General features: G+C 45.9%; 1 protein-coding gene and 2 long non-coding RNA genes across 10 annotated transcripts in view; 2 read left to right on the forward strand and 1 right to left on the reverse strand.

The window, feature by feature from the left end:
• LOC310697595 overlaps positions 1-4,626 on the forward strand; it is a 99,532-nt gene extending 94,906 nt beyond the window's left edge. For all 7 annotated transcript variants that reach the window (XR_014521071.1, XR_014521072.1, XR_014521073.1 and 4 more), the window contains one exon: positions 4,080-4,626. This is a non-coding gene — a long non-coding RNA (uncharacterized lncRNA). The remainder of the gene's footprint in view (positions 1-4,079) is intronic.
• Positions 4,627-5,535: 909 nt separating this feature from the next.
• Positions 5,536-13,356, reverse strand: LOC310697279 (vomeronasal type-2 receptor 26-like). The gene is made up of 5 exons (XM_083483746.1): positions 12,810-13,356; positions 11,704-12,513; positions 8,732-8,959; positions 7,640-7,766; positions 5,536-7,367 (listed from the first exon to the last, which is right to left on the reverse strand). Exons 1-5 carry the CDS (start codon positions 13,143-13,145, stop codon positions 6,469-6,471), a joined length of 2,400 nt encoding a protein of 799 aa, XP_083339872.1. The 5' UTR covers positions 13,146-13,356; the 3' UTR covers positions 5,536-6,468.
• Positions 13,357-20,191: 6,835 nt separating this feature from the next.
• Positions 20,192-22,966, forward strand: LOC310697587. 2 transcript variants are annotated; one of them, XR_014521058.1, is made up of 2 exons: positions 20,192-21,961; positions 22,420-22,966. It is a non-coding gene; the product is annotated as an uncharacterized lncRNA (long non-coding RNA). The 2 variants fall into 2 exon arrangements; XR_014521059.1 differs by having other exon boundaries at positions 20,192-21,871.
• The last annotated feature ends 4,575 nt before the right edge of the window (positions 22,967-27,541 follow it).

Raw genomic sequence — 27,541 nt, forward strand, 5'->3', positions numbered from 1 at the left:
CTGTCGCACCCTCTACGCTTAGATCATATAAGAAGGTCTGGTGTGATTTCATGGGGTTCAGGTCCAAAGTATCCTCCCTTTCCACCTATGTTACACCCTCCACAGAAAACGTTCTGCAATACTTAACACACCTTCATGGCCTAGGTTGAGCCTCGAAAACTTTGAGGATACACATAGCCGCTATCACATTCTTTGGTAAGACCCATGTTTTTCCACAGTCACCTTTGTTGAGACACCAATTCACAAGGGCACTCCGCAAAGCTATTGATGCCTGTGGTTTATCTTCCCAGGATTATGCGGCACACTCATTCAGGATTGGCGCCGCCACAACAGCTGCACGCTTGGGCCTGCCAGCGGATAAGATTAAGGAAATGGGCCGGTGGAAATCCGACGCTTATAAAGGTTACACTCGTTAGAATGCGCTCTGCTCCTTTACCTCTACTTACCCATATTTTTCTTTCCTTTATTCTCAGCCGTTCTCAGAAGCGTCTGGATTTGTGGCCATGGTATAGTCCATTCGGCCCACGTACGGCCAGTTAGCTGGGGCCTCACCCCTAACCTTGGATTTCCACCTGGAGTGCGAGTTTCCTGGTTTTCGAGATGAGGCATTGCTTATGCCATTCCTGAGAGGGAGAGACGAGGCATTGCTTATGCCATTGCTGAGAGGAAGAGACGAGGCATTGCTTATGCCATTGCTGAGAGGGAGAGACGAGGCATTGCTTATGCCATTGCTGAGAGGGAGAGACGAGGCATTGCTTATGCCATTGCTGAGAGGAAGAGACGAGGCATTGCTTATGCCATTGCTGAGAGGGAGAGACGAGGCATTGCTTATGCCATTGCTGAGAGGGAGAGACGAGGCATTGCTTATGCCATTGCTGAGAGGGAGAGACGAGGCATTGCTTATGCCATTGCTGAGAGGGAGAGACGAGGCATTGCTTATGCCATTGCTGAGTGCGAGTTTCCTGGTTTTCGAGACGAGGCATTGCTTATGCCATTGCTGAGTGCGAGTTTCCTGGTTTTCAAGACGAGGCATTGCTTTTGCCATTCCTGAGAGGGAGAGACGAGGCATTGCTTATGCCATTGCTGAGAGGGAGAGTTGCCGCGTTTGGCCCTCCTGACATCCTTATCCTTCAATTAGGGAAAAATGAACTGGTTTGCAGAAGAAGTGTGGACTTGTCGTGGCACATAAAAAGAGATTTGGATGAGATTGCTGCCTGGTGTCCCGGAACAACGGTGTTCTGGTCCTCCTTCCTGAAGAGAATGGTGGGGCACGGTGTGCAGAACTGTATGGCCGTTGAAAAATCCAGGAAACTCTTAAATCGTGCAATAGCCCGTTGGGTGCACTGTTTGTATGGCCGAGTCACCTCCTATGACCGTATCCGGATTGGCGACCAAGCCTTGTACCGGAATGATAGGGTCCATCTTTCAGACCAAGGGAATGACATTGGGTTAACTAGCATCAGCATCAGCATCAGGGATTGGTTGCAGCTTTGAGGGTATTGGCGGCGAGCCTTTAGGCATTGGAATAATGTGTTGTGGTGTGTCGAAGGGCTAGGTGTGGCCATCGCCTATGCCTTCCATTTTTAGGGGTATTCCGTTAAAGGAATCGGGGGGTCGTGTATCCGTCCGATGCCTGCTTGGCGGGAGGCCATGGCACGACCCTCGGTGACAGCAGGGGGGAGCCTATAGTTGGATGAGCATCAACAGGATCCACCTCCTGGTGAATAAACCCACTTGTTTCGATCCAATGCCTAAGCCAATGCCTTTTAATTGCTGTAATCAATACAGTTGTGGCCTTTTCTAGCCCATCAACCTTATATCCCGTGTCCTTGTGTCTTCATTTCACTTCGCGGGGGTCGGGTCCTCGAACCACAATTGGTTATTATCACTTGATTCGCAGGCCAGGAGGAAGGTTGCGCAGGGCAGCCTGGGAAGGGCGAGGGAAAGGCTGTGAGGAAAAGCCTTCTCTCTTTCTCCCTCAAGTTTATATGGAAGAATCCAAATACGTTTAGAGAAAAATAAAATGATAGGACACAGGATCCTTGTTTGTGAGAAGAAGGGGCAGCAAAGCATGCTGGGAGGAAGGACGTGAGGGAAATGAAATGAAACTTAACAAAGCATAATTTATCATTAAAGCTAATAAGCGAAACCTAACAAAAGACACTTTCAGATTTATTTATTCAGTTATATATTGGAAAATGGGTAAATTTCAGTTATAGGAAGCTGGATCCATGTTTGTGAGAAGAAGGGGCAGCAAAGCATGCTGGGAAGAAGGATGTGAGGGAAATGAAATGAAACCTAATAGAGGTTAATTTATCCATAAAGCTAAGAAGTGAAACCTAACAAAAGACACTTTCAGATTTATTTATTCAGTTATATATTGGAAAATGGGTAAATTTCAATTATAGGAAGCTGGATCCATGTTTGTGAGAAGAAGGGGCAGCAAAGCATGCTGGGAAGAAGGACGTGAGGGAAATGAAACCTAATAAAGGGTAATTTACCAATAAAGCTAATAAGTGAAACCAAACAAAAGACAATTTGGGATTAATTTATTGAGTTATACATTGGAAAATGAGTAAATTTCAACTACAGGACGCAGGGTATTTGTCTGTGAGAAGATGGGGCAGCAAAGCATGCTGGGAGGAAGGACGTGAGGGAAATGAAACCTAATAGAGGTTAATTTATCCATAAAGCTAATAAGCGAAGCCGAACAAAAGACAATTTAGGATTAATTTATTGAGTTATACATTGGAAAATGAGTAAATTTCAACTACAGGACGCAGGGTATTTGTCTGTGAGAAGATGGGGCAGCAAAGCATGCTGGGAGGAAGGACGTGAGGGAAATGAAACCTAATAGAGGTTAATTTATCCATAAAGCTAATAAGGGAAGCCGAACAAAAGACTCCTTGAGATTGAATTATTTGGTTATACACTGGAAAAACGAGTAAATTTCAATTTTATTCATGCTGGGAATCGACCATTGGCCTGACGGAGCTGGCAGTGCATGCTGGGAAGTCTGCCCCCCCCAGTGAGGACCGTGCTGGCGGAGGCTGGCGGGAGTCGCAGGGCCTTTTGAAGGTGGCTCCTTCCCCTCCGAGGGCATAGAAAGGCCCGGCCAAGTGACCCTCCTCGTCCGCCAGGGACACCAGCGCCTGCAGCCCGTCCAGCTGGCCAGAGTCCCCCAAGGGCCGGAGAGGCTGGCAGGGGCAGGGCCCCCAGGAGGGAGAGGGGCCCCTGGGGGATTTGCACTCTGCACGCCCTCAGAGGCCAGAGAGGCTGGCAGGGGCAGGGCCCCCAGGTGGGCCCGGGAGAGAGAGGGGCCCCTGGGGGGATTTGCACTCTGCACGCCCTCAGAGGCTTCGTAGTCTAAGCTCAGGGGGCTCTCTGAGCCAGCGGCGTAGCGTGAGTTGTCAGCACCCGGGGCAACGCAAGTAATTTGCGCCCCCCCAACCCCTAACCTGCGAGTTGCCGCTGGCGCTGCTGCCCAAACGACGCCGCTTGCCCGGAGGAGGAGGGGGGCAGAGAGGCGAGGAAAATGCAACATGGCCCAGCAGCTGCAGCAGCAACGGCGGAGGCAGGGCTGTGAGGAGGGGCTGCCTGGCGCGTCCTCCGCGGCGAGCGCTGAGAGCCGCTGCCTGCCGGGCCCCCCCGGATGTTGCGCCCGGTGCGGCCTGCCCCCCTTGCACCCCCCACGCTACGCCACTGCTCTGAGCCGGCATCTCTCTGGGGGATGAGGGGTTTCTTCCCATGGGTCAACATCCTTCTTAAATTGTGGTGCCCAGAACTGGACACAGTATTCCAGGTGGGGACTGACCAAGGCAGAACAGAGCTCAGTCTTGTAAGCCACTGGGATCAGTAGCAATAAAAGTAACAATAATCACAATAAGAAAGATAGTAATATTAGACTTGGTTAACAAATGTTTTTAAGAACATTGTTCACACATATTTGTACTGATTAGCTCTGTGTGCATTGCAATCGCTTATTCATTGTTGTGCGTAGTAATTTTAAGTGCATTCTTAATATTACAATCAATGTGCAATACTGTTAAAATGCACATTTTCTTTAATTATGAACACAGAAATAAATGTCGCTCTCAATTCATCGGATGATGACCTGTGCCACAAAGAGGGAACCAGGCAGAGGGCCTTCTTGGTGGTGGCGCCCGCCCTGTGGAACGCCCTCCCAGCAGATGTCAAGGAAGTGAACAACTACCTGACTTTTAGAAGACATCTGAAGGTAGCCCTGTTCAGGGAAGTTTGTAATGTTTGATGTATTTATCGTGTTTTTCATATTCTATTGGGAGCCACCCTGAGTGGCTGGGGAAACCAAGCCAGATGGTGGGGTATAAATAAATTATTGTTGTTGTTACACTAGATTTAATGAACACTCATATCAGAGTGCCCTGGAAATTGAGAGCCAGAGTCTTTTATATACTAACCTTTTATGCTCTTCCACATCCGTTTAATGCTCCGAAACCCCTCTTTTAGCTTCTTTTAGACTTTTATGTATACTTTGTGTTTTAATATTTTTTAGCTTTACGTTTTACAGATTGGAAATGACTGTACCCCACCCTACTGATGCTGGTCTACTACCGTAATAAAGATTTGATTGATTGAAATGAAAAATCCTATAGTAATGCTGTGATTGGACACCGAAATAATATAATACAGGGTGATTCATAATGAAATATACAGATTCCAGATCCTGTAAGACCGGCGCCGACACGGAAAACAGCTGCGAACCGTGAGGTAGATGTGCTCATAAAGTGATGGAGGTGATAGTGCGCGTGTCACGTGAGTAGTCAGGCGAAATGGCTGCGTCTGCAGTGGAGAAGGCATTTTGTGTTCTTGAATTGAGCAAAATGGAGTTTGTTGTGCATCGGCATTTGCGATTGCAATGTGTGTTGTGTGACAAACGGTGCACACATAGAACATCTGTGACTGTTTCGAAACTACTTTAAACATTCCCCTACAATTCTGTCACAGGTAACATGAGATATATTATATTCTTTTTTATAGTGTGTTGAAACTGTATACTTCATTATGAATCATGCTGTATAATATAATATAATATAATATAATATAATATAATATAATATAATATAATATAATATAATATAATATAATATATTATGAGAGCTAAAGGAAAAGGGACCCCTGACCATTAGGTCCAGTCGTGACTGACTCTGGGGTTGCGGCACTCATCTCGCTTTATTGGCCAAGGGAGCCGGTGTACAGCTTCTGGGTCATGTGGCCAGCAGCACTAAGCCGCTTCTGGCAAACCAGAGCAGCGCACGGAAACGCCATTTACCTTTCCGCTGGAGCAGTACCTATGTATCTACTTGCACCTTGACTTGCTTTTGAACTGCTAGGTTGGTAGGAGCAGGGACCGAGCAGCGGGAGCTCACCCCGTCTTGGGGATTCAAACCGCCGACCTTCTGATCAGCAAGCCCTAGGCTCAGTGGTTTAACCCACAGCGCCACCCGCGTCCCAATGTAATATAATATAATATAATATAATATAATATAATATAATATAATATAATATAATATAATAATATACCTTCCCACAAATTAATATTTCATTATAATTAATATTAGTAATAATAATGAAATAAGTCAAGCCAGAGGCTCCTCCCAGCTCTGCCTTGCCCTGCCTAGTGGGCGTGACCACTCTCCACTAAACCCCACCCCACCTCTCCCCGCTTTCCACTGCTGCCTTTCGTGACCCATTGCCTTCCCCAGCTCTACTCGCCCCACCTCCTTTCACAATGACTCGCCCAGATTGGCGTAGGCGGCCTGCCACTCTCGTGAGCGCCGGAGTTCCCTCTCCCCTTTCTTCCCGCTTGTCTCACCTGCCCCTAACCATGGCCAGTGCAATAAAATTCATTGGATCCCAGTCAAGGCTTGGCTAAGATCAGTTGCTACTCGTTGGAACAGGGAGCAGAGCTTACACAATACAGAAATTAAACCAACAGACTATGGAAGATGTCTTAAATGAATTTCTCAGTTGATTGATTTACAAAGCTTAGGAGAATGAAATGATGTGAAGTGAGCTTATGAATGATAGCGCGTAAATGTGGGAAATGGAGCATAGAAAAGTGAATACATAGAACTGGCATAACCAAACAGTATTGTGGAATATTAGAATTGATATGGTTAATAGGTAGTCATGACAAAGCAAACAGACTCAAAAACCTTTTAAATCTTTTTAAAATTATTAAAAGATAATAGTTTACAAACTAAGGGCAGTACACCAGGACTTATTGTAATCCTTGGCAAAGTAAGGAACCAAGGACGTTCCTCCCATCTTACGGTTCATGTGAACAGGACTACATAAAACTGGGGCTAAGAATGAACATAATCTCTTTCACAGATGAAGCATGAGCAACATGGATGAGCAAGTGTGTTTCCTTTATGCACTTCTGGACATCAGGAACATGGAATGTTTTAAGAATCAGATGTCCCCTTAATTTCTGGTTGTCAGGTGCTCCTTTGTGTTCAGATCAGGCCTCAGCACAATAATGTAGCACTTGGGAAGGAAGATGCAGCCCAGAAGCCCAGCACTGGAGGCCAACATAGAGAAGATCTGCACGGCCACCATGTACTTGCCCTTGGTGCTCAGGTAGGCGGGCACAAAAGACACCCAAACACTGCAGAAGACCAGCATGCTGAAGGTGATCAGCTTGGCTTCGTTGAAGGAGCCGGGCAGCTTCCTGGCTAGGAAAGCCACCGTGAAGCAGGTGACAGACAAGAAGCCCAGGTAGCCGAGGGCAACGTAAAACATGGTCACAGACCCTTCGTTGCATTGCAGGATGATCTCTTCCACCTGGGAGCGCATGTCGGACTCTGGGAATGGGGGAGAAGAGCCCAGCCAGATGGTGCAGGTGAGAACTTGCCCCCCAGAACAGGAGATGACAATGGAGTTGGCCAGACTCTTGCCCAGCCATCTCCTCACCCTGTTCCCGGGTTTTGTGGCCAGGAAGGCCAGCACCACCGTGATGGTCTTTGCCAAGACAGAAGAAACAGCAACTGAGAAGATGATGCTGAAGGCCGTTTGTCGGAGAAGGCAGGTCTCTTTCCTTGGGCGCCCGAAGAAGAGGAAGGAGGACAAAAAGGAAAGCAGGAGGGAGACGAGCAGGATGTAGGAGAGGTCCCGGTTGTTGGCTTTGACTATGGGAGTTTCCTTGTATTTAATGAAGATTCCCAACACAGTGCCTGCTGTTAGAGATAAGAAGAGGGCAACGGAAGCTAAAAACATTCCTAAATGTTCTCCATAAGTCAGGAAGGTGATAATCTTGGGGACACATTGATCTCTGTCCTTGTTTGAATGGTGATCTTCTGAGCATTTGGTGCAATGTTCTGCATCTGGGGAAGAGAAAAAGAGTGGCTGCAGCATCACTTACATCCCTGATGATCTGAACTCGATTACATTTTGAAGAAATCCTAGAGATTTCTTCCTTATGGTCATTCCTTTCAACTCTCTTCCAGGATGTAATGAAGGTGATTAATACTAAGGAAGTTGAGGAAGGAGCCACATTCCCCAATGTCTGCAGAAATCTCACAAAAAGTGTTTGGGACTGGATTACTGCCCTGTGTTTACTCTCTCCAGAAATACCTTCCCCCTTGGAGTCACCCACCTTCCTGGGCAGAGAAGGTCCCTTCCGCACACCGAGCACAAGCATAGCAGCAAATGGGCTTTCCTTCTAGAACCACCTTGGCATATCCAGGTCGACATTTTTCATTACACCTGGAACGAGGTACGGCCTAACCAGAAAGACAAGAAGGTGCAACAAAGAGGAACAGTTAGGAGTATTTGTGTGTATGTTACTCCCTCATAGAGTGAATTCAAACGGATCTTTGGGCTGCAGCCTTTGACCCCTCATCAGGGTCCTTTCAACCCCCCACTGACCATTGGGGTGACCAGAATATCTTGTTCTTCATAATTCGTTCAGGACAACTGAGGTTTGCGCCACAGAACTCTGATTCCTCTTCTCCATTTACCTGCTTCCCTGCTTAATAAATCTTCAAAGAAAATGGCAATGGAGTCTAAAATGTGATTTCCCCAAAGTTCAGGATTCGGATAATCTCTCAACCACTAATTTAGATAAATTTAATATGACTTTTCCAAATATTGGTTTCCCTCTCTCTGTTCTTGAGGCACGCAAGGTTTCCTCTTATTGCTGATGAATGCCCTAGTTATTTCTAGTTCATATGCCATTCCTTAACATTAACCTTATATTACAATAGGGTTTTTTTTTTTAACTTCTCATCCTTCACCAACAGCCGTGCACTTCTCAATTTCTGCACATACAATAGTTTAACATTTGCAACATCTACAAGTGAGCTTACTCCATAAATTTAAAATATCCACAATAAATCAGTAATTATCATTTCTAAAATAAATTACTTTGCATCCTTCTGCATGTAAGAAAACCCAATAGTTCACTTTTACTAGGGGCTTTCCCTTTTCTTCTTATCTACGTAGTCCTTTCTGTCGAAGATTCTGGTGTCTTCTCTGAGGACCTCTGTGCTCTATCCTTTCTTTGAGCACCCCAAATTCACCTCCTATCTCAGCTGCTGTGAAAAGAAAGAGTGGTGGTTGCAGCTGTTATTGACGGTCAAGACACCATTGGTCAACCTGATATCCTGATATGGTCATTTTTCAGCGGTTGTTTAAGGAAAAACATAGTAATCATCTCCTAGCCTTCTCCCTTTGTGATTTACCCTACCTTATTGAATTTCTTGGGCCACTCAATGGCTTCTGGGTTAATGGTGAACTTTCTTCCAGCAGACGTCTCTCTCCTTATATTCCCAATTTTCACCATGTCACAAGAGATATTGGGAAACATCACCCAGTTCACAATATCAAAGTCCGCTGGTAGCTCCCAGTTCTCATCCAAGCACAGTCTGCCTCTGGAAGTATTCAGGCACTGGATTTCTTTTAAGAAAGGGTGAAGCTGGAATGGCAGGGGAAAACACCAGCATTAAGAAAACGGGAAGCCAAGATGGATATCTCAGTCCTACTCACTTCAACCTCTTATGATTTGGGGCCTGGGTGTATCTCATGTAGACTGGAATTCCTATTCAGCCATTTTTATTACTACAGACCCTGCAAGTGCTCCAATTTTCCCGGGATGTCCCTGAATTAGAGACAGTTTTTCATTTGATCCTGGAATTTCCCAACTTTGCTTAGAATGTCCCTATTTTCATTGGAGAAATGTTGGCAGATGTGGAGTTATCCAACCCACAAGGCGTCCAATCCTATATCGGGAATTTTTATTATGTTTAATATTTTAGTATGAATTTCTTTATGTTGGGAGCTGCCCAGAGTGCTGAGGCAACCCAAAAAGACGTGTGGGGTATAAAGAGTGCTATTTTTCTATGGCACCCACCTGAGAGGTGCCAAAACTGAGTTTCAATGAGTTCCGCCTTTAAAAAGCTCTGGATATCAACAGTAAACACTGGTCAACAACAAATTTGTTGTCTGCGTTTTTTCAGTTGATTTAGAACGAATCTGATGCACTGAATCCAAAAATCACATTGGTTTTGTTCAATCAGGTCAAGTTTTTGAGCTATGGCCACATGTCATTTTTTTACGTTTTTGTTCACATGTACGCTTGTGTGGAGCATTTTAGAAGAAGTTGGTGGGGGTAAAATGCCATGTCAAATAATTGTTTTGATTGGAAATGATTATTTTAATGACAAGAAGTATTCAGGTCCAATAGTTCTGGGTGATTATGTCGAAAAGGGATCAGTTTGAAGTCATAAAACCTTGAAATCTAAATTGGTGCGGCAAAGCATAAAGCTATTTTGGTATTAAACTTGGTGACCAGGATAAAGCTTGGGCGCCACACATGGTGTGCAAGGCATGCACCGAGACTCTTCGTGGGTGGACCAATGGCAAGAGGAGTCTAGACTTTGGAATTCCCATGGTCTGGAGGGAGCCGACAAACCATGTCACTGACTGCTACTTCTGCGCTGTTGATGTGACTGGGATCAACAGAAAGAACTGGAGCTGCCTCAAGTATCCTGATCTTCAATCAGCACATCGTCCTGTAGCTCATTGTGATGAAATTCCAGTGCCTGTCTTCGGAGAACTTCCTGACATTAGTGATGAAGATGCCTCCAGTGTTGAAGGACATGACGAAGAAGTGGTTCTTGAAGATGATGCTCCACATCCATTTTCCCAAAAGGAGTTGAATCTAGTTCGCGACCTCAGCTTGTCAAAGGACTCTGCCGAACTGTTGGCATCCAGACTGAAGGAAAAAAACCTCTCTGACAGTGCTTGCATCAGCTTCTTCTGCAACAGGCATCAAGAGTACCTCCGTTTTTTCTCGGAAGAGAAGGACTTGGTGTACTGTGCAGATATTGCGCAGCTTCCGCTCAAGCTTGGAGTGCCATAGTACGAACCCAAAGATTGGAGACTGTTCATTGACAGCAGCAAGCGATCACTGAAATGTGTTCTGCTAAAGAACGGCAACCAGTACCGATGTTTTCTGTGCATGTGGGATAGTAGGGACCGTGCTCAGCATTACACAAAGAAGGACTGGCCTGTGCGGGGGGAATTAGTGCCTTGCAAAGAAAGGAACGTCTTCAACGACCCTCTGGTGGACAGAGACAGAATACTCTTCCCACCGCTGCACATCAAGCTCAGCTTAATCAAGCAGTTCACCAAGGCTCTGGACAAGGATGGTGACTGATTCACTTACTTGTGCCAGGCTTTTCCAGGATTGACCATGGAGAAGTTGAAAGCTGGCATCTTTGACAGTCCTCAGATCCGTCAGCTCATCAGAGATCCAGAGTTCGGAAACTCAATGAACAAAGTGGAACTGGAAGCGTGGAAGGCATTTGTTCTGGTAGTGAATAACTTTCTTGGCAACAATAAGGCCAGAAACTACGCAGAACTTGTCAACAACATGCTGACTGCTTTCAGAAACCTGGGCTGCAACATGAGCATCAAGATGGACTACCTATTTTCACATATGGACCGGTTTCCTGAGAACCTGGGTTCAATGAGTGACGAGCAGGGGGAGAGATTCCATCAGGACATGAAAGAGATGGAGACCAGGTATTAGGGTCGCTGGGACGCAGTCATGATGGCTGACTACTGTTGGACTCTGAAGAGAGACCTCCCTGCCGCTGAGCATTCCAGGAGTTCCAAGAAGTTCAAGCCCTGAAGTTTGAAAAATGGTGAAGCAACATGCAATTTACGTGTACTGACCTTTATCAATGCCCACCATTCAGTTTACAGTAATCGATGTTTCTATCAGGTAATCAATATATGTTGTTGGAAAAACATTTTTTTCTCTTAAAAACGTATTTAGGATGATATGTGTTGACAAAAATCAGCCGATAATGCCACAAAAATGTAATAGATTTTGTCACAAGATCTGATTTTTTTTCCAAATCAAGATAGCACAAAAACCTGACCTGAGGGAGAGAAACGGATGCCATTTCCTGATTCAGCAGTGCAAAAAAACCCTAAAGCAGTTGTAGAAATCTAGACAACATTCAAAAAGTAAAAAATTGTTGCCCAGTGATTATCGTTATGGAATGGGACGTCCCTATTTTCATCAGAGAAATGTTGGGCTGTATGCTCCTATTACTAGTACTAATAGTAACTATGTTATTTTACAGGTCTATCCCCAGTCAAGATCAGCATCAGTGTCGGCTGCAGGTTGCAAAAAGGGGAAGGAAATACCTGCCACGGCTGTAGCATTGCGTGTCCCCATTGCTCTCCTTCCCACACCATCAGCCTCCTCTGGGATCTAGATGAAAGTGAAGCATGCAAGGCCTGAGCCACAGCCTGAACACTGATGTAAGTGCCATAGCTGTCATAAGACAGGGCTCTCTCACGGTCCTCTTGGGGTAATGGCTGCAGGTACTCCTCCTCTCTGCATCTTATCCTGCCTTTCACGGACAACAGATGCTTTGAATATGAACACCAAAATGCTTGATTGAAATAATACGCAAGATCGGTCTGCCATTTATATTTGTCACCTTCGCTGCTCCTTATTCCAGTCTGAATTTCAAAGGACAGAGAACCATGGAGGTACTGGAAAAAATCTGGAGGGAGGTAAGTGCCAAATCTGATTTCTAGCAAAGCTGTTGTGATCCAGACTTTTTTCCCTATTTCCTTCTCATGGAGATGAAGTATTATCACGAGTCCTTGGATACTCAGTGCACTGGTTATATAGTAAAAAAATACCCCAACTTGTCTCCATAGGAAAAAAGGTTCCCCAGGCCTGATAAATTGATCTAGATCATTTTCTGGTACTCTTTTTGATAAAGCAATGCAGATCCCTTTGCTGAGCATCAGAGGTTTCACAGCGCTCACAAATCTTTCTCCATCGTCATTGTCTGGAGTGAAGAGGCCAATCCACGTCCATCCAAAATGCAGGAGCAATTCAACAATCCCTTGGTACTGACTTTCCTCTTTGGGAGTCATCCGGTAGACAAAAGGGAACAGGGTTTTACCTTCGAGAACCTGGGCAGTGAAGCCATAACTGATCTAGCAAGGAAAGCAAAAGATCACCAATTTATTTTACTTTCAGCATAACGGGTATTTAATCATATGAAATGACTGAGATCTATCTAAATCTCTGCTGGCTGAGGCTGATGGGAGTTTTAGTCTGAAACATCTGGAGGTGTCAAGTTAGTGAAGGCTCAGTTTTGAAAAAGGGATGTTGGATCCATAGCTCAGGATTTTCCCATTTTGAAAAATATCCCTGCTTGACCTATCCAAAGAGAAAGTAGAATTTTACGCAGTTGAAATTCTCTGTGCTTCCATGCTCTCCCACTACTTACCTGTGGGATTTTGTAGATGCCTGACAAGGCTGAAATCACTCTTGAGATGATAGTGTTGCTTCTTTCAAGAACAGCCAGCAGGTGATTCTGTTCTCCACATTGATAATTGGGAATATTGCATCCACTGCCTGCAAGCAGCTCTAGCATGGCGTCCGAAGTCATCCTTGCATCGCAATGGTTCTCAAAGAGGTTGTAGCCCAGGGTGATGTTGGGTAAGAGCCTGAGATCCTGGTTGATCTCTACGATGGTGAGCGGGAAAGGCAACACATGCCAGAAGAACCTAGGTGCCTCCCTGCAATAAATGAATTCTTTAAAAAGAGTGAAACTGATATTCATATTAATGGGATGGAGGAAACATTATATAATCCACACAGATTAGTATTTATTTATCCTTTTGCATTAATATCAAACCTTTTCCTGTCCAGCATAGAACGAAAATTTGGAAATCTCTACTCCATGACAGGAGCTTTGATGCAAACAGCACACAGAGCTGTTCAACAGTGGAACAGACTCCCTCCGAAGGTGACCATGTGTCATGGATGCTTCAGGTGAGATTCCTCCGGGTTCCTTCCATCTCTGCAATCTATGATTCTATTCTAATGTGGTTCTATGAGTAAGAAATGAAGGTGCCCCTCAAAATGTGTGCTATACTGGGAAGTTGCTGCAAGGGCTGCTTTTGCTGCAGTGGTCTTTGGCTTCTTGCAAAGGGCTAGACCATAGGTAGATAAGAGACCATTTGATAAAACGAGAAGCACCAAATACCTCAGTCCCCTTTTAGTTACAAATGAGGCCTGGTGGCTTTCAGGTTTGAGTGTGTGGTAAAATCTATAATTTTGCCCATGTTTGGATCAGTGACTCCACCAATGAGGACACCCCCTGGTCTGTATTATTTTATATAATCATTTTATTTGAAGCATAATGTTCCACCCTTAAGTTTTTTAAAAAGCAGTGACAGAAAGGAAAAAGTGCTGAGATTGGAGGAGGAAACCTTTAATGTAGCCCATGGTGAGCTGTAGGTCTCCTGTGGTATTGTGTCAAGAGAACTGGGCTAAGGTTGTTCACAAATGATCCAAATAGAATAAACATAAAATAATTTTGGCAGCTTGGAAATTGCTTGAGTTTCATGCCTCCCTCTGGGATAGGAAACAGGTATCTATGGATTCCACGTGAAGAAATCTCAAACATCTCACTACTTAGAAATGAGGCCAGTTGTGTATGTGAAAAAAGGAATAATTCCTTTTCACATTTTAGAGACCTGACTCCATGAACAAGGAAGTCTCCTGATTCATATTATTTTATTCATCATTTCAATTAAAGTACATCTTTTCTGCTCTTCAGCCACCAAACGTCACCCAGAGGATCTTAAATCCCATTTGTAAAACTGTAGCATTCCCTAACGACAGTTTCTGAATTGTCCAAATGGAATAATATTGAATAAAACCCTTGAGCCTTGGGAATTGCCTGAGTTTCATGGCATCCTGCAGGTGGGAAAATTTAGTGCATCCTTTTGACTCCTGACCAGATTCATTGGCATCCTAGCATTCTACTAAAAGCAACACAGAATCAAAGGTAGGAGAGTGTTTCACTATGGAAGACCCAAGGAACAAGGAAATGGGAGAGGTTTGGGTGGAATCTTTAAGTGGACCCCCAGCTCCCATCAGCCCAGCCAGCAAGACCAATGGTCAGGGCAGGGTAGACCTGCAACATGAGGACAGCCTTGGCTCCCTAGCCCTGAGAAAGGCGCTCTTTCCTTGATAAATAGGAACCACTAGAAGGACTGGAGGACCATGAAACTGTGAAGTACATACTCTTCAGCCCTGGCGAAGGGTGTCTGAGAAAAGACGTATGGAGTTTCCTTATAAAAGTATTTTGGAGATATGATCGCAGTGATGAGAAAGTCTTCAGGCCAGTAGTAATTGCGAGCATCCGTTTGATCCCTGACCAGATTCAAGGGGCACTTTGCCTTGTGGTTCCCGCAGACTCCAAAGGGCATCATGAGCAGCAGAAGCAGCAACAGAAGGAGCAGGGATCTCATTCTGGCTCTGCCTCCGCCTCCTCTTACCTGCCAAGGAGGCGAAGCAGAAGAACCCAACGACTCTTGCAAGACCAGACTGGGTGGGCTTTGCCAGGCTGGGTGGTTTTCAACTCTACCTTCGGAACTAGGAAGCACAAGGCAGGCACACCCCTCTGTCGCCAGCTCTGCATCTTGTCTCAGTCTGTCTCCAACACAGGAAATATTCTCGGCACCAACTTTTTCTTTCTCAGACACAGCGCAATTAATATTGTCATGTTGCTTTCCAAGGCTCATGCAATCTCCCGAAATATCTCCTGGGCTTTCAGAAGATGAGATGACTATAATTTTGATTATTCCAAGTGGAATAAGTTTCATCACAAAAACTTTCTGAAGTCCTGAATGGCTCAAGCGGCAGGTGCAGAGCTGGAGAAAAACATGATGATGAAAAGTCAAAAGGTGTTTTTGGGAATTGGAAGTTTGGCCTGAACTTTGCTCCCAAGGACCAAAGAAGGAGCTGGATCCGACCATGGACTCTCCTTCCTTGGAGGCTTTGAAGCAGAGTTTGGATAGCCATCTGTTAGGGATGCTTTAGCGTTGCAGAGGGTTGGAGTAGATGACCTTGGGGTCCCTTTCCAAGTCTCCCATTCTATGATTCATTGGAGGTTTTTAAGAAGAGGTGGGACAGTCAGGGATGGACAACAGCCAGATGAAGGAGTCCGAGCCTTGAATCCCAGGCATCCTAAGCCCTTTTAAAATGTGGGGGGAGGGCAGTGTTGTGACGTGGGGTTTGTGATTTCAGCTCTCTTGATATAACATGCTGGAGACAGTTCTCTAGTAACACTTCTTTATTAAAGCAACAAGACTAAGGTCTGGGGAGAGGAAAGCTACATTTATAGGGACAGGGGACTAGCAAGAAAGGATACATTTTGGAGAGAACAATATCAGGCAATCACAGTCCTGCCTTTTGGAGGGAACCAATAAGACAGAGGATCCAAATACAGCAGCTTAAATGAACCAATAGTAGCTGTACCCTCTGGAACCAAAAGGCAGTTACTTTACCCTAATGCAAATACAGACAATCATAATACAGATATAAAATCCTTTGACTCAATACACAACACCCCTCCCCCCCTAGTGAGCACAGCAGACGTAATCTCTCAGGTACTGTGGGGGCCTACAACTTCTACTTGATCTCCTGACAACAGGTGTTGCAGGTTCTGGATTGGGTGTTACCTGTGGTAGAGGGGCTGCTATAGGGGTATCGTCGGGAACAGATGGAGTCCCAGACATCTCAGGGTCCCCTACCTGTACCTCGTCATCATGAGGACTAGCAGACCCTGGTTCATTTGCTGAAGCCCCTGGTGACTGCACCTCTGGGCCATTTTCACTCTGGTCTTGCAGCTCTGCGTCGTTAGCCAGGGATGAATTATCTGGCTCCTCCCTGCTGAGCGCCCGGCGCCTCAGCTGATCTATATGTCTCTTCCACACTTGCCCATTTTCCAAGGTCACATAATAGGACACAGGTCCACTAGCCCGGGTGACCACACCAGCCACCCACCGCGAACCTCGTGAATAGTTCCTCACCCAGACCAGACCTTCAGGGGCGAGATACCTTGTTGTGTCAGTCTCAGCCTGGGGGGTTGCTCTTGAATTACGGTTTGGCATTTTATCCGGGTGGACATAATCCAGCACCGTTACCAGTCTCCTACCCAAGAGCAGCTCAGCTGGTGACCTGCCCGTCGCGGTACACGGCGTCGCATGCTGCAAAAATAACATTCACGCGATGCGAGCTGACCAGTTACCCTCCATTAAGCGCGCAATGGATTCTTTGGCTGTTCTTACCATGCGCTCAGCCTGCCCATTGGAGGATGGGTGAAAGGGCGCGGATGTGACCCCTCTTATGAAGTTATCAGCCAAGAATGCCCTGAATTCTTGGGATACAAAAGCTGCCCCATTATCTGATACAATGGTCTCAGGTAACCCGTGGGTTGCAAACAGCTGCCTCAACACCTTGATTACGGCAGCTGATGCCATGCTAGGGACCATCGCCACTTCTAACCATTTGGAATATGCATCAACGATAACCAAAAAGACCTTTCCTTGGAATGGCCCAGCAAAATCTAAGTGCAGCCGGCTCCAGGGAGATCTGGACTGCTCCCACCAGTGGACTGGTGCTCTGGCCACTTCTGGCCGCACCTCTTGGCATGCCTTGCATGTTCGTACCCATTGTTCTATGTTCTGGTCCATTCCAGGCCACCACACATAACATCGGGCTAGCGACTTCATCCTGACCATTCCCGGGTGTCCCATGTGAAGCGTCTCAAGAACCCTGTTTCTCAGTGGTGCCCTGGCAGACCTCTTAACAGGCGTTCCATGAGCCCTTGAAAAATCCCTGGGGCCACACAAACTCCAAATTGTAATCTGTTAACTCTGAATGCCCCTTTATGTGTGACAATAGTCTGTGCTTCCGCTGATTGTGGGGTTATTGGCAGCTGCTGGTAAGCTTGTGCCAGGTCAGTTTTGGCGAACACCTTGCCCCCCAGCCAGTTTAGCCAACAGATGTGATACGACTGGAATGGGGTATGAGTTTCCCCTGAGTGCCTTATTGATAGTGCATTTGTAATCTGCACAGATCCTGACTTCCCCATTTGCTTTAAGGGGCGTGACGATTGGAGTCTCCCACTTAGCAGAGTCCACGGGTGAGAGAACTCCCTGCTTGACCAATTTCTCCAGCTCTGCTTCGATCTTGGGTTGCAGTGCAAATGGCACTCGCCTTGGTTTGAGTCGGATTGGGGCCACCCCAGGGTCCAACTCGAAGTCAACTGGGGGCCCTCTATAACAACCCAGTTTTCCATTAAAGAGACCAGCAAATTCTTTGCATAATGCCTCGCTCATCTCAGGGCAGGTTTGGATTGAATTAAGCCCTGATATACTCAGTCCCAGGGCGGGGAACCAGTCAGTGCCCAGGAGACTGGGGCGACTGCCCTTCGCAGTCACCAGTTTGAGTACAGCCTGTTTGTCCCGGAACTGTACTCTCACGGCACACATTCCCATAACATGGATGCGGCCTGCTGAGTATGACTGCAAGGTTGCCGGGAAGGGCTCCAGAGGGGGCAACTTACCCCTGGGGAAGAATGTCCTCGCGGTCTGGTCCGACACGATAGTGAATCCAGATCCAGAGTCCACCTCCATGTTGCACTGCTGACCCTCAATCTTCACCTTGACGTGTGCCTTGCCTTGCGCTGGGAACTGCACGACCCTCCCGTTGATCTCCGTTACGTAGTGGCAGTCGTTTAGAAAATGGGTTGCTGTGGGCGGTCTGCGATGCTCCAGTCTAGGTGCTCCTGTCGCTCCCAACGCCGCCGATCTACAGACCCTGGCGATGTGACCTGTCTTCCCGCACGTCCGGCACATAGCATCCCGGAAACGACAACTCTTCCGCTCATGGTTTCCGCCACAACCTGGGCACCTGCCTCGGTGATCTTTGTGCACTGTGCAGGCCTGACGCACTGACTCGACCCCACGGACTGGGCTCTGGCTCGGAGTAGCCTCTAGCTCATCCATGGCATGCACAACTTCTATCTGTGGCTTAGGGGCCTTGCGACTGGCATCCAGCTCCTCTCTTTCATAATTCTCCATGGCGGTGGCCTCCTTCAAGGCTGAAGCAAGGGTAACCTCTTCTTTAGCCACGATGCGTCTTCTCTGGCTTTCTTGCTGCTCAGACCACTGACAAACCGATCCAGGAGAGTCTCTTCCAGATTTTTGAAGTCGCAGTGCTGAGCGAGCTTCCGCAGTTCAGCTAGAAATGCAGATACAGACTCCCCAGTACGCTGCTGCCTCTTATGAAACTCCATCCGCCGGGCCATCTTGGTCTCAGTAGGCGCCAAGTGGCTTGTTAGGCAGGCAAGAATATCTTTGAGAGATGTCTCACTTAGCTTCGCTGGAGCAAGCAATGCCTTGGCCAGCTTGAAGGTCTCAGGCCCACAGTAGCTCAGGAATGTGGCCCTTCTTTTGCTGGCATCGGTGATCCCTTGAGCCACTGCGAAGAACTTGAAGCGTTCGACGTAGTCTTCCCACGTGTGGGGCTCTGATGGCTGGAAGGGCTCCAATACCCTTGGACTCTCCATTGTCCTGTGGGCAGGGTTGTCTTCTCAGCTGGCCAGTGAGTCTTGTTCTTAGCTGCAATCCGGACTCTGAGGCAGGGCTGCGTTTAACCGCTCCTCAGCATTCCGGATCCCACCTTCGTCGCCAGTTGTTGTGACGTGGGGTTTGTGATTTCAGCTCTCTTGATATAACATGCTGGAGACAGTTCTCTAGTAACACTTCTTTATTTATTTATTTATTTATTTTTTAAAATTTTTATTGGTTTTACAGATTTTTTAAACACGAACAAACACATAAAAAGACATACAAACACATATAATTTCATAGCATTTTTTCATAAACTTCTTTCCCGGGACTCCCCCATACCCCCCCTTTCTGCATCCCAATGACCAAAGTATTTTTTAGCAACTTCTAGATATACCTTTCCAACCTCTGTCATCTTAATCTTTTCTGTGATCTTATCTCTTAACACTGTATCCCTTTTTTCCTGAAAACCTCAACATTCTAACATTCATCAAGTTTATAATAGTCCTTAAGGTAACTTTTAAATTTTCTCCATTCTTCTTCCGCCGTCTCTTTTCCCTGGTCACGGATTCTGCTTGTCATCTCAGCCAATGTCATATAGTCCATCACTTTCATCTGCCATTCTTCCAGAGTGGGTAGATCTTGTGTCTTCCAATGCTTTGCGATGAGTATTCTTGCTGCTGTTGTAGCATACATAAAGAAAGTTCTATCCCTTTTTGACACCAATTGGCCGACAATGCCCAAGAGAAAGGCCTCTGGTTTTTTAGGAAATGTACACTTAAGTACCTTTTTCATTTCATTATAAATCATTTCCCAGAAAGCCTTAATCTTCGGGCATGTCCACCAAAGGTGATAGAAAGTACCTTCAGTCTCTTTACATTTCCAACACTTGTTATCGGGCAAATGATAAATTTTTGCCAGCTTGACTGGGGTCATGTACCACCTAGTAACACTTCTTTATTAAAGCAACAAGACTAAGGTCTGGGGAGAGGAAATCTACATTTATAGGGACAGGGAACTAGCAAGAAAGGATACATTTTGGAGGGAACAATATCAGGCAATCACAGTCCTGCCTTTTGGAGGGAACCAATAAGACAGAGGATCCAAATACAGCAGCTTAAATGAACCAATAGTAGCTGTACTCTTTGAAACCAAAAGGCAGTTACTTTACCCTAATGCAAATACAGACAGTCATAATACAGATATAAAATCCTTTGACTCAATACACAACAGGCAGAGGCTGTGATTGGGTAGTAGTTTTTTATTTTGATTATATATATTGTGATTTTATATTTTGATTTTGCTCTCTGAACCGCCCTGAGGCCTCCAGGGAGAGAGCGGTATATAGATTCAGTACATAAATAAATAAAGGAATAAATAGGAATAAATAAAAATGAATAAATGAAGAATGCTGAGAAATGCCATCCTCAGTACTGTCAACGGGATACATGGTGGTGGGATCTTGTTTCCTGGAGGCTACTTGTCGGGAAAACAGGGAAGCCGTCCTAGGTGCCTCCAAGGGAATGAGGAAAAGGACGAGGTCTCTTCGCGACTTCCTGGGTTATGCGGGTTTATTAGTATAATAATTGGTTATTATCAGTTTATTAGCAGGCCAGGAGGAAGGTTGCGCAGTGCAGCCTGGGAAGGGTGAGGGAAAGGCTGTGAGGAAAAGCCTTCTCTCTTTCTCCATCGCTCTGCCCCTCCCTCAAGTTTAAATGGAAGAATAAGAGAAAAATAAAATGATAAGAAACAGGACCCTTGTTTGTGAGAAGAAGGGGCAGCAAAGCATGCTGGGAAGAAGGACGTGAGGGAAATGAAATGAAACCTAATAAAGGCTAATTTATCAATAAAGCCAATAAGTGAAGCCTAACAGAAGACATCTTGGGGCTTATTTATTTAGTTATACATTGGAAAAACGGTAAATGTCAATTACAGGAAACAGGATCCTTGTTTGTGAGAAGGGGCAGCAAAGCATGCTGGGAAGAAGGACGTGAGGGAATGAAACCTAATAGAGGTTAATTTATCCATAAAGCTAATAAGTGAAACCAAACAAAAGACAATTTAGGATTAATTTATTGAGTTATACATTGGAAGATGAGTAAATTTCAACTACAGGACGCAGGGTATTTGTCTGTGAGAAGATGGGGCAGCAAAGCATGCTGGGAAGAAGGACGTGAGGGAAATGAAATCTAATAGAGGTTAATTTATCCATAAAGCTAATAAGTGAAACCGAACAAAAGACTCCTTGAGATTGAATTATGTGGTTATACACTGGAAAAACCAGTAAATTTCAAATCTATTGAGGCTGGGAATCGACCATTGGCCTGATGGAGCTGGCAATGCATGCTGGGAAGTCTGCCCCCCCCCCCAGTGTGGACTGTGCTGGCAGAGGCTGGCGGGAGTCGCAGGGCCTTTTGAAGGTGGCCCCTTCCCCTCCGAGGGCATAGAAAGGCCCGGCCAAGTGACCCTCCTCGTCCGCCAGGGACACCAGCGCCTGCAGCCCGTCCAGCTGCACTCTGCACGCCCTCAGAGGCCGGAGAGGCTGGCAGGGACAGGGCCCCCAGGTGGGCCCGGGAGAGAGAGGGGCCCCTGGGGGGATTTGCACTCTGCACGCCCTCAGAGGCCGGAGAGGCTGGCAGGGACAGGGCCCCCAGGTGAGCCCGGGAGAGAGAGGGGCCCCCGGGGGATTTGCACTCTGCACGCCCTCAGAGGCCAGAGAGGCTGGCAGGGGCAGGGCCCCCAGGTGAGCCCAGGAAAGAGCAGCCCCCGGGGGATTTGCACTCTGCATGCCCTCAGAGGCCGGAGAGGCTGGCAGGGGCAGGGCCCCCAGGTGGGCCCGGGAGAGAGAGGGGCCCCTGGGGGGATTTGCACTCTGCACGCCCTCAGAGGCCGGAGAGGCTGGCAGGGGGAGGGCCCCCAGGTGAGCCCGGGAGAGAGAGGGGCCCCTGGGGGGATTTGCACTCTGCACGCCCTCAGAGGCCGGAGGGGCTGGCAGGGGCAGGGCCCCCAGGTGGGCCCGGGAGAGAGTGGGGCCCCTGGGGGGATTTGCACTCTGCACGCCCTCAGAGGCTTCGTAGTCTAAGCTCAGGGACCCCTCTGAGCCGGCATCTCTCTGGGGGGTGAGGGGTTTCTTCCCATGGGTCAACATCCTTCTTAAATTGTGGTGCCCAGAACTGGACACAGTATTCCAGGTGGGGACTGACCAAGGCAGAACAGAGCTCAGTCTTGTAAGCCACTGGGATCAGTAGCAATAAAAGTAACAATAATCACAATAAGGAAGATAGTAATATTAGACTTGGTTAACAAATGTTTTTAAGAACATTGTTCACACATATTTGGACTGATTAGCTCTGTGTGCATTGCAATCACTTATTCATTGTTGTGCGTAGTAATTTTAAGTGCATTCTTAATATTACAATCAATGTGCAATACTGTTAAAATGCACATTTTCTTTAATTATGAACACAGAAATAAATGTCGCTCTCAATTCATCGGATGATGACCTGTGCCACAAAGAGGGAACCAGGCAGAGGGCCTTCTTGGTGGTGGCGCCCGCCCTGTGGAACGCCCTCCCAGCAGATGTCAAGGAAGTGAACAACTACCTGACTTTTAGAAGACATCTGAAGGTAGCCCTGTTCAGGGAAGTTTGTAATGTTTGATGTATTTATCGTGTTTTTCATATTCTATTGGGAGCCACCCTGAGTGGCTGGGGAAACCAAGCCAGATGGTGGGGTATAAATAAATTATTGTTGTTGTTACACTAGATTTAATGAACACTCATATCAGAGTGCCCTGGAAATTGAGAGCCAGAGTCTTTTATATACTAACCTTTTATGCTCTTCCACATCCGTTTAATGCTCCGAAACCCCTCTTTTAGCTTCTTTTAGACTTTTATGTATACTTTGTGTTTTAATATTTTTTAGCTTTACGTTTTACAGATTGGAAATGACTGTACCCCACCCTACTGATGCTGGTCTACTACCGTAATAAAGATTTGATTGATTGAAATGAAAAATCCTATAGTAATGCTGTGATTGGACACCGAAATAATATAATACAGGGTGATTCATAATGAAATATACAGATTCCAGATCCTGTAAGACCGGCGCCGACACGGAAAACAGCTGCGAACCGTGAGGTAGATGTGCTCATAAAGTGATGGAGGTGATAGTGCGCGTGTCACGTGAGTAGTCAGGCGAAATGGCTGCGTCTGCAGTGGAGAAGGCATTTTGTGTTCTTGAATTGAGCAAAATGGAGTTTGTTGTGCATCGGCATTTGCGATTGCAATGTGTGTTGTGTGACAAACGGTGCACACATAGAACATCTGTGACTGTTTCGAAACTACTTTAAACATTCCCCTACAATTCTGTCACAGGTAACATGAGATATATTATATTCTTTTTTATAGTGTGTTGAAACTGTATACTTCATTATGAATCATGCTGTATAATATAATATAATATAATATAATATAATATAATATAATATAATATAATATAATATAATATAATATAATATAATATAATATAATATAATATAATATAATATAATATATTATGAGAGCTAAAGGAAAAGGGACCCCTGACCATTAGGTCCAGTCGTGACTGACTCTGGGGTTGCGGCACTCATCTCGCTTTATTGGCCAAGGGAGCCGGTGTACAGCTTCTGGGTCATGTGGCCAGCAGCACTAAGCCGCTTCTGGCAAACCAGAGCAGCGCACGGAAACGCCATTTACCTTTCCGCTGGAGCAGTACCTATGTATCTACTTGCACCTTGACTTGCTTTTGAACTGCTAGGTTGGTAGGAGCAGGGACCGAGCAGCGGGAGCTCACCCCGTCTTGGGGATTCAAACCGCCGACCTTCTGATCAGCAAGCCCTAGGCTCAGTGGTTTAACCCACAGCGCCACCCGCGTCCCAATGTAATATAATATAATATAATATAATATAATATAATATAATATAATATAATATAATATAATATAATATAATATAATAATATACCTTCCCACAAATTAATATTTCATTATAATTAATATTAGTAATAATAATGAAATAAGTCAAGCCAGAGGCTCCTCCCAGCTCTGCCTTGCCCTGCCTAGTGGGCGTGACCACTCTCCACTAAACCCCACCCCACCTCTCCCCGCTTTCCACTGCTGCCTTTCGTGACCCATTGCCTTCCCCAGCTCTACTCGCCCCACCTCCTTTCACAATGACTCGCCCAGATTGGCGTAGGCGGCCTGCCACTCTCGTGAGCGCCGGAGTTCCCTCTCCCCTTTCTTCCCGCTTGTCTCACCTGCCCCTAACCATGGCCAGTGCAATAAAATTCATTGGATCCCAGTCAAGGCTTGGCTAAGATCAGTTGCTACTCGTTGGAACAGGGAGCAGAGCTTACACAATACAGAAATTAAACCAACAGACTATGGAAGATGTCTTAAATGAATTTCTCAGTTGATTGATTTACAAAGCTTAGGAGAATGAAATGATGTGAAGTGAGCTTATGAATGATAGCGCATAAATGTGGGAAATGGAGCATAGAAAAGTGAATACATAGAACTGGCATAACCAAACAGTATTGTGGAATATTAGAATTGATATGGTTAATAGGTAGTCATGACAAAGCAAACAGACTCAAAAACCTTTTAAATCTTTTAAAAATTATTAAAAGATAATAGTTTACAAACTAAGGGCAGTACACCAGGACTTATTGTAATCCTTGGCAAAGTAAGGAACCAAGGACGTTCCTCCCATCTTACGGTTCATGTGAACAGGACTACATAAAACTGGGGCTAAGAATGAACATAATCTCTTTCACAGATGAAGCATGAGCAACATGGATGAGCAAGTGTGTTTCCTTTATGCACTTCTGGACATCAGGAACATGGAATGTTTTAAGAATCAGATGTCCCCTTAATTTCTGGTTGTCAGGTGCTCCTTTGTGTTCAGATCAGGCCTCAGCACAATAATGTAGCACTTGGGAAGGAAGATGCAGCCCAGAAGCCCAGCACTGGAGGCCAACATAGAGAAGATCTGCACGGCCACCATGTACTTGCCCTTGGTGCTCAGGTAGGTGGGCACAAAAGACACCCAAACACTGCAGAAGACCAGCATGCTGAAGGTGATCAGCTTGGCTTCGTTGAAGGAGCCAGGCAGCTTCCTGGCTAAGAAAGCCACCGTGAAGCAGGTGGCAGCCAAGAAGCCCAGGTAGCCGAGGGCAACGTAGAACATGGCCACAGACCCTTCGTTGCATTGCAGGACGATCTCTTCCAGCTGGGAGCGCATGTCGGACTCTGGGAATGGGGGAGAAGAGCCCAGCCAGATGGTGCAGATGAGAACTTGCCCCCCAGAACAGGAGATGACAATGGAGTTGGCCAGACTCTTGCCCAGCCATCTCCTCACCCTGTTCCCAGGCTTTGTGGCCAGGAAGGCCAGCACCACCGTGATGGTCTTTGCCAAGACAGAAGAAACAGCAACTGAGAAGATGATGCTGAAGGCCGTTTGTCGGAGAAGGCAGGTCTCTTTCCTTGGGCGCCCGATGAAGAGGAAGGAGGACAAAAAGGAAAGCAGGAGGGAGACGAGCAGGATGTAGGAGAGGTCCCGGTTGTTGGCTTTGACTATGGGAGTTTCCTTGTATTTAATGAAGATTCCCAACACAGTGCCTGCTGTTATAGATAAGAAGAGGGCAACAGAAGCTAAAACCATTCCCAAATATTCTCCATAAGTCAGGAAGGTGGTAATCTTGGGAACACATTGATCTCTGTCCTTGTTTGAATGGTGATCTTCTGAGCATTTGGTGCAATGTTCTGCATCTGGGGAAGAGAAAAAGAGTGGCTGCAGCATCACTTACATCCCTAATGATCTGAACTCGATTACATTTTGAAGAAATCCTAGAGAATTCTTCCTTATGGTCATTCCTTTCAACTCTCTTCCAGAATGTAATGAAGGTGATTGTAAAGACGTTGAGGAAGGAGCCACATTCCCCAATGTCTGCAGAAATCCCACAAAAAGTGTTTGAGACTGGATTACTGCCCTGTGTTTACTCTCTCCAGAAATGCCTTCCCCCTTGGCGTCACCCACCTTCCTGGGCGGAGAAGGTCCCTTCCGCACACCGAGCACAAGCATAGCAGCAAACAGACTTTCCTTCTAGAACCACCTTGGCATATCCAGGTCGACATTTTTCATTACACCTGGAACGAGGCACGGCCTAACCAGAAAGACAAGAAGGTGCAAGAAAGAGGAACAGTTAGGAGTATTTGTGTGTATGTTACTCCCTCATAGAGTGAATTCAAACGGATCTTTGGGCTGCAGCCTTTGACCCCTCATCAGGGTCCTTTCAACCCCCCACTGACCATTGGGGTGACCAGAATATCTTGTTCTTCATAATTCGTTCAGGACAACTGAGGTTTGCGCCACAGAACTCTGATTCCTCTTCTCCGTTTACCTGCTTCCCTGTTTAATAAATCTTCAAAGAAAATGGCAATGGAGTCTAAAATGTGATTTCCCCAAAGTTCAGGATTCAGATAATCTCTCAATCACTAATTAAGACAAATTTAATATAACTTTTCCAAATATTGGTTTCCCTCACTCTGTTTTTGAGGCATGCAAGGTTTCCTCTTATTGCTGATGAATGTCCTAGTTATTTCTAGTTCATATGCCATTCCTTAAAATTAACCTTGTATTACAATAGGGGTTGTTTTTTTTTTAACTTCTCATCCTTCACCAACAGCCGTGCACTTCTCAATTTCTGCACATACAATAGTTTAACATTTGCAACATCTACAAGTGAGCTTACTCCATAAATTTAAAATATCCACAATAAATCAGTAATTATCATTTCTAAAATAAATTACTTTCCATCCTTCTGCATGTATGAAAACCCAATAGTTCACTTTTACTAGGGGCTTTCCCTTTTCTTCTTATCTACGTAGTCCTTTCTGTCGAAGATTCTGGTGTCTTCTCTGAGGACCTCTGTGCTCTATCCTTTCTTTGAGCACCCCAAATTCACCTCCTATCTCAGCTGCTGTGGAAAGAAAGAGTGGTGGTTGCAGCTGTTATTGACGGTCAAGACACCATTGGTCAACCTGATATCCTGATATGGTCATTTTTCAGCGGTTGTTTAAGGAAAAACATAGTAATCATCTCCTAGCCTTCTCCCTTTGTGATTCCCCTTACCTTGTTGAATTTCCTGGGCCACTCAATGGCTTCTGGGTTAATGGTGAACTTTATTCCAGCAGACGTATCTCTCCTTATATTCCCAATTTTCAAAATGTCATAAGAGATATTGGGAAACATCACCCAGTTCACAATATCAAAATCCGCTGGTAGCTCCCAGTTCTCATCCAAGCACAGTCTGCCTCTGGAAGTATTCAGGCACTGGATTTCTCTTAAGAAAGGGTGAAGCTGGAATGGCAGGGGAAAACACCAGCATTAAGAAAACGGGAAGCCAAGATGGATATCTCAGTCCTATTCACTTCAACCTCTTATGATTTGGGGCTGTGTGTATCTCATGTAGAGTGGAATTCCTATTCGGCCATTTTTATTACTACAGACCCTGCAAGTGCTCCACTTTTCCAGGGATGTCCCTGAATTAGAG

This window comes from Podarcis liolepis (assembly GCF_965112155.1).
Source record: "Podarcis liolepis genome assembly, chromosome: 18".
In the NCBI taxonomy this organism is placed as follows: Eukaryota; Metazoa; Chordata; class Lepidosauria; order Squamata; family Lacertidae; genus Podarcis; species Podarcis liolepis.

Bases quoted from the DNA above. Each gene is read 5' to 3' on its own strand.
- LOC310697279 (XM_083483746.1), bottom strand. From the start codon at position 13,145: ATGAATATCAGTTTCACTCTTTTTAAAGAATTCATTTATTGCAGGGAG. The intron at 12,514-12,809 runs GTAAGTAGTGGG...TTTCCTTGCTAG, and splicing joins GCATCTACAAAATCCCACAG to ATCAGTTATGGCTTCACTGC. The intron at 8,960-11,703 runs GTATTTCCTTCC...CTGCCATTCCAG, and splicing joins CAATGCTACAGCCGTGGCAG to CTTCACCCTTTCTTAAAAGA.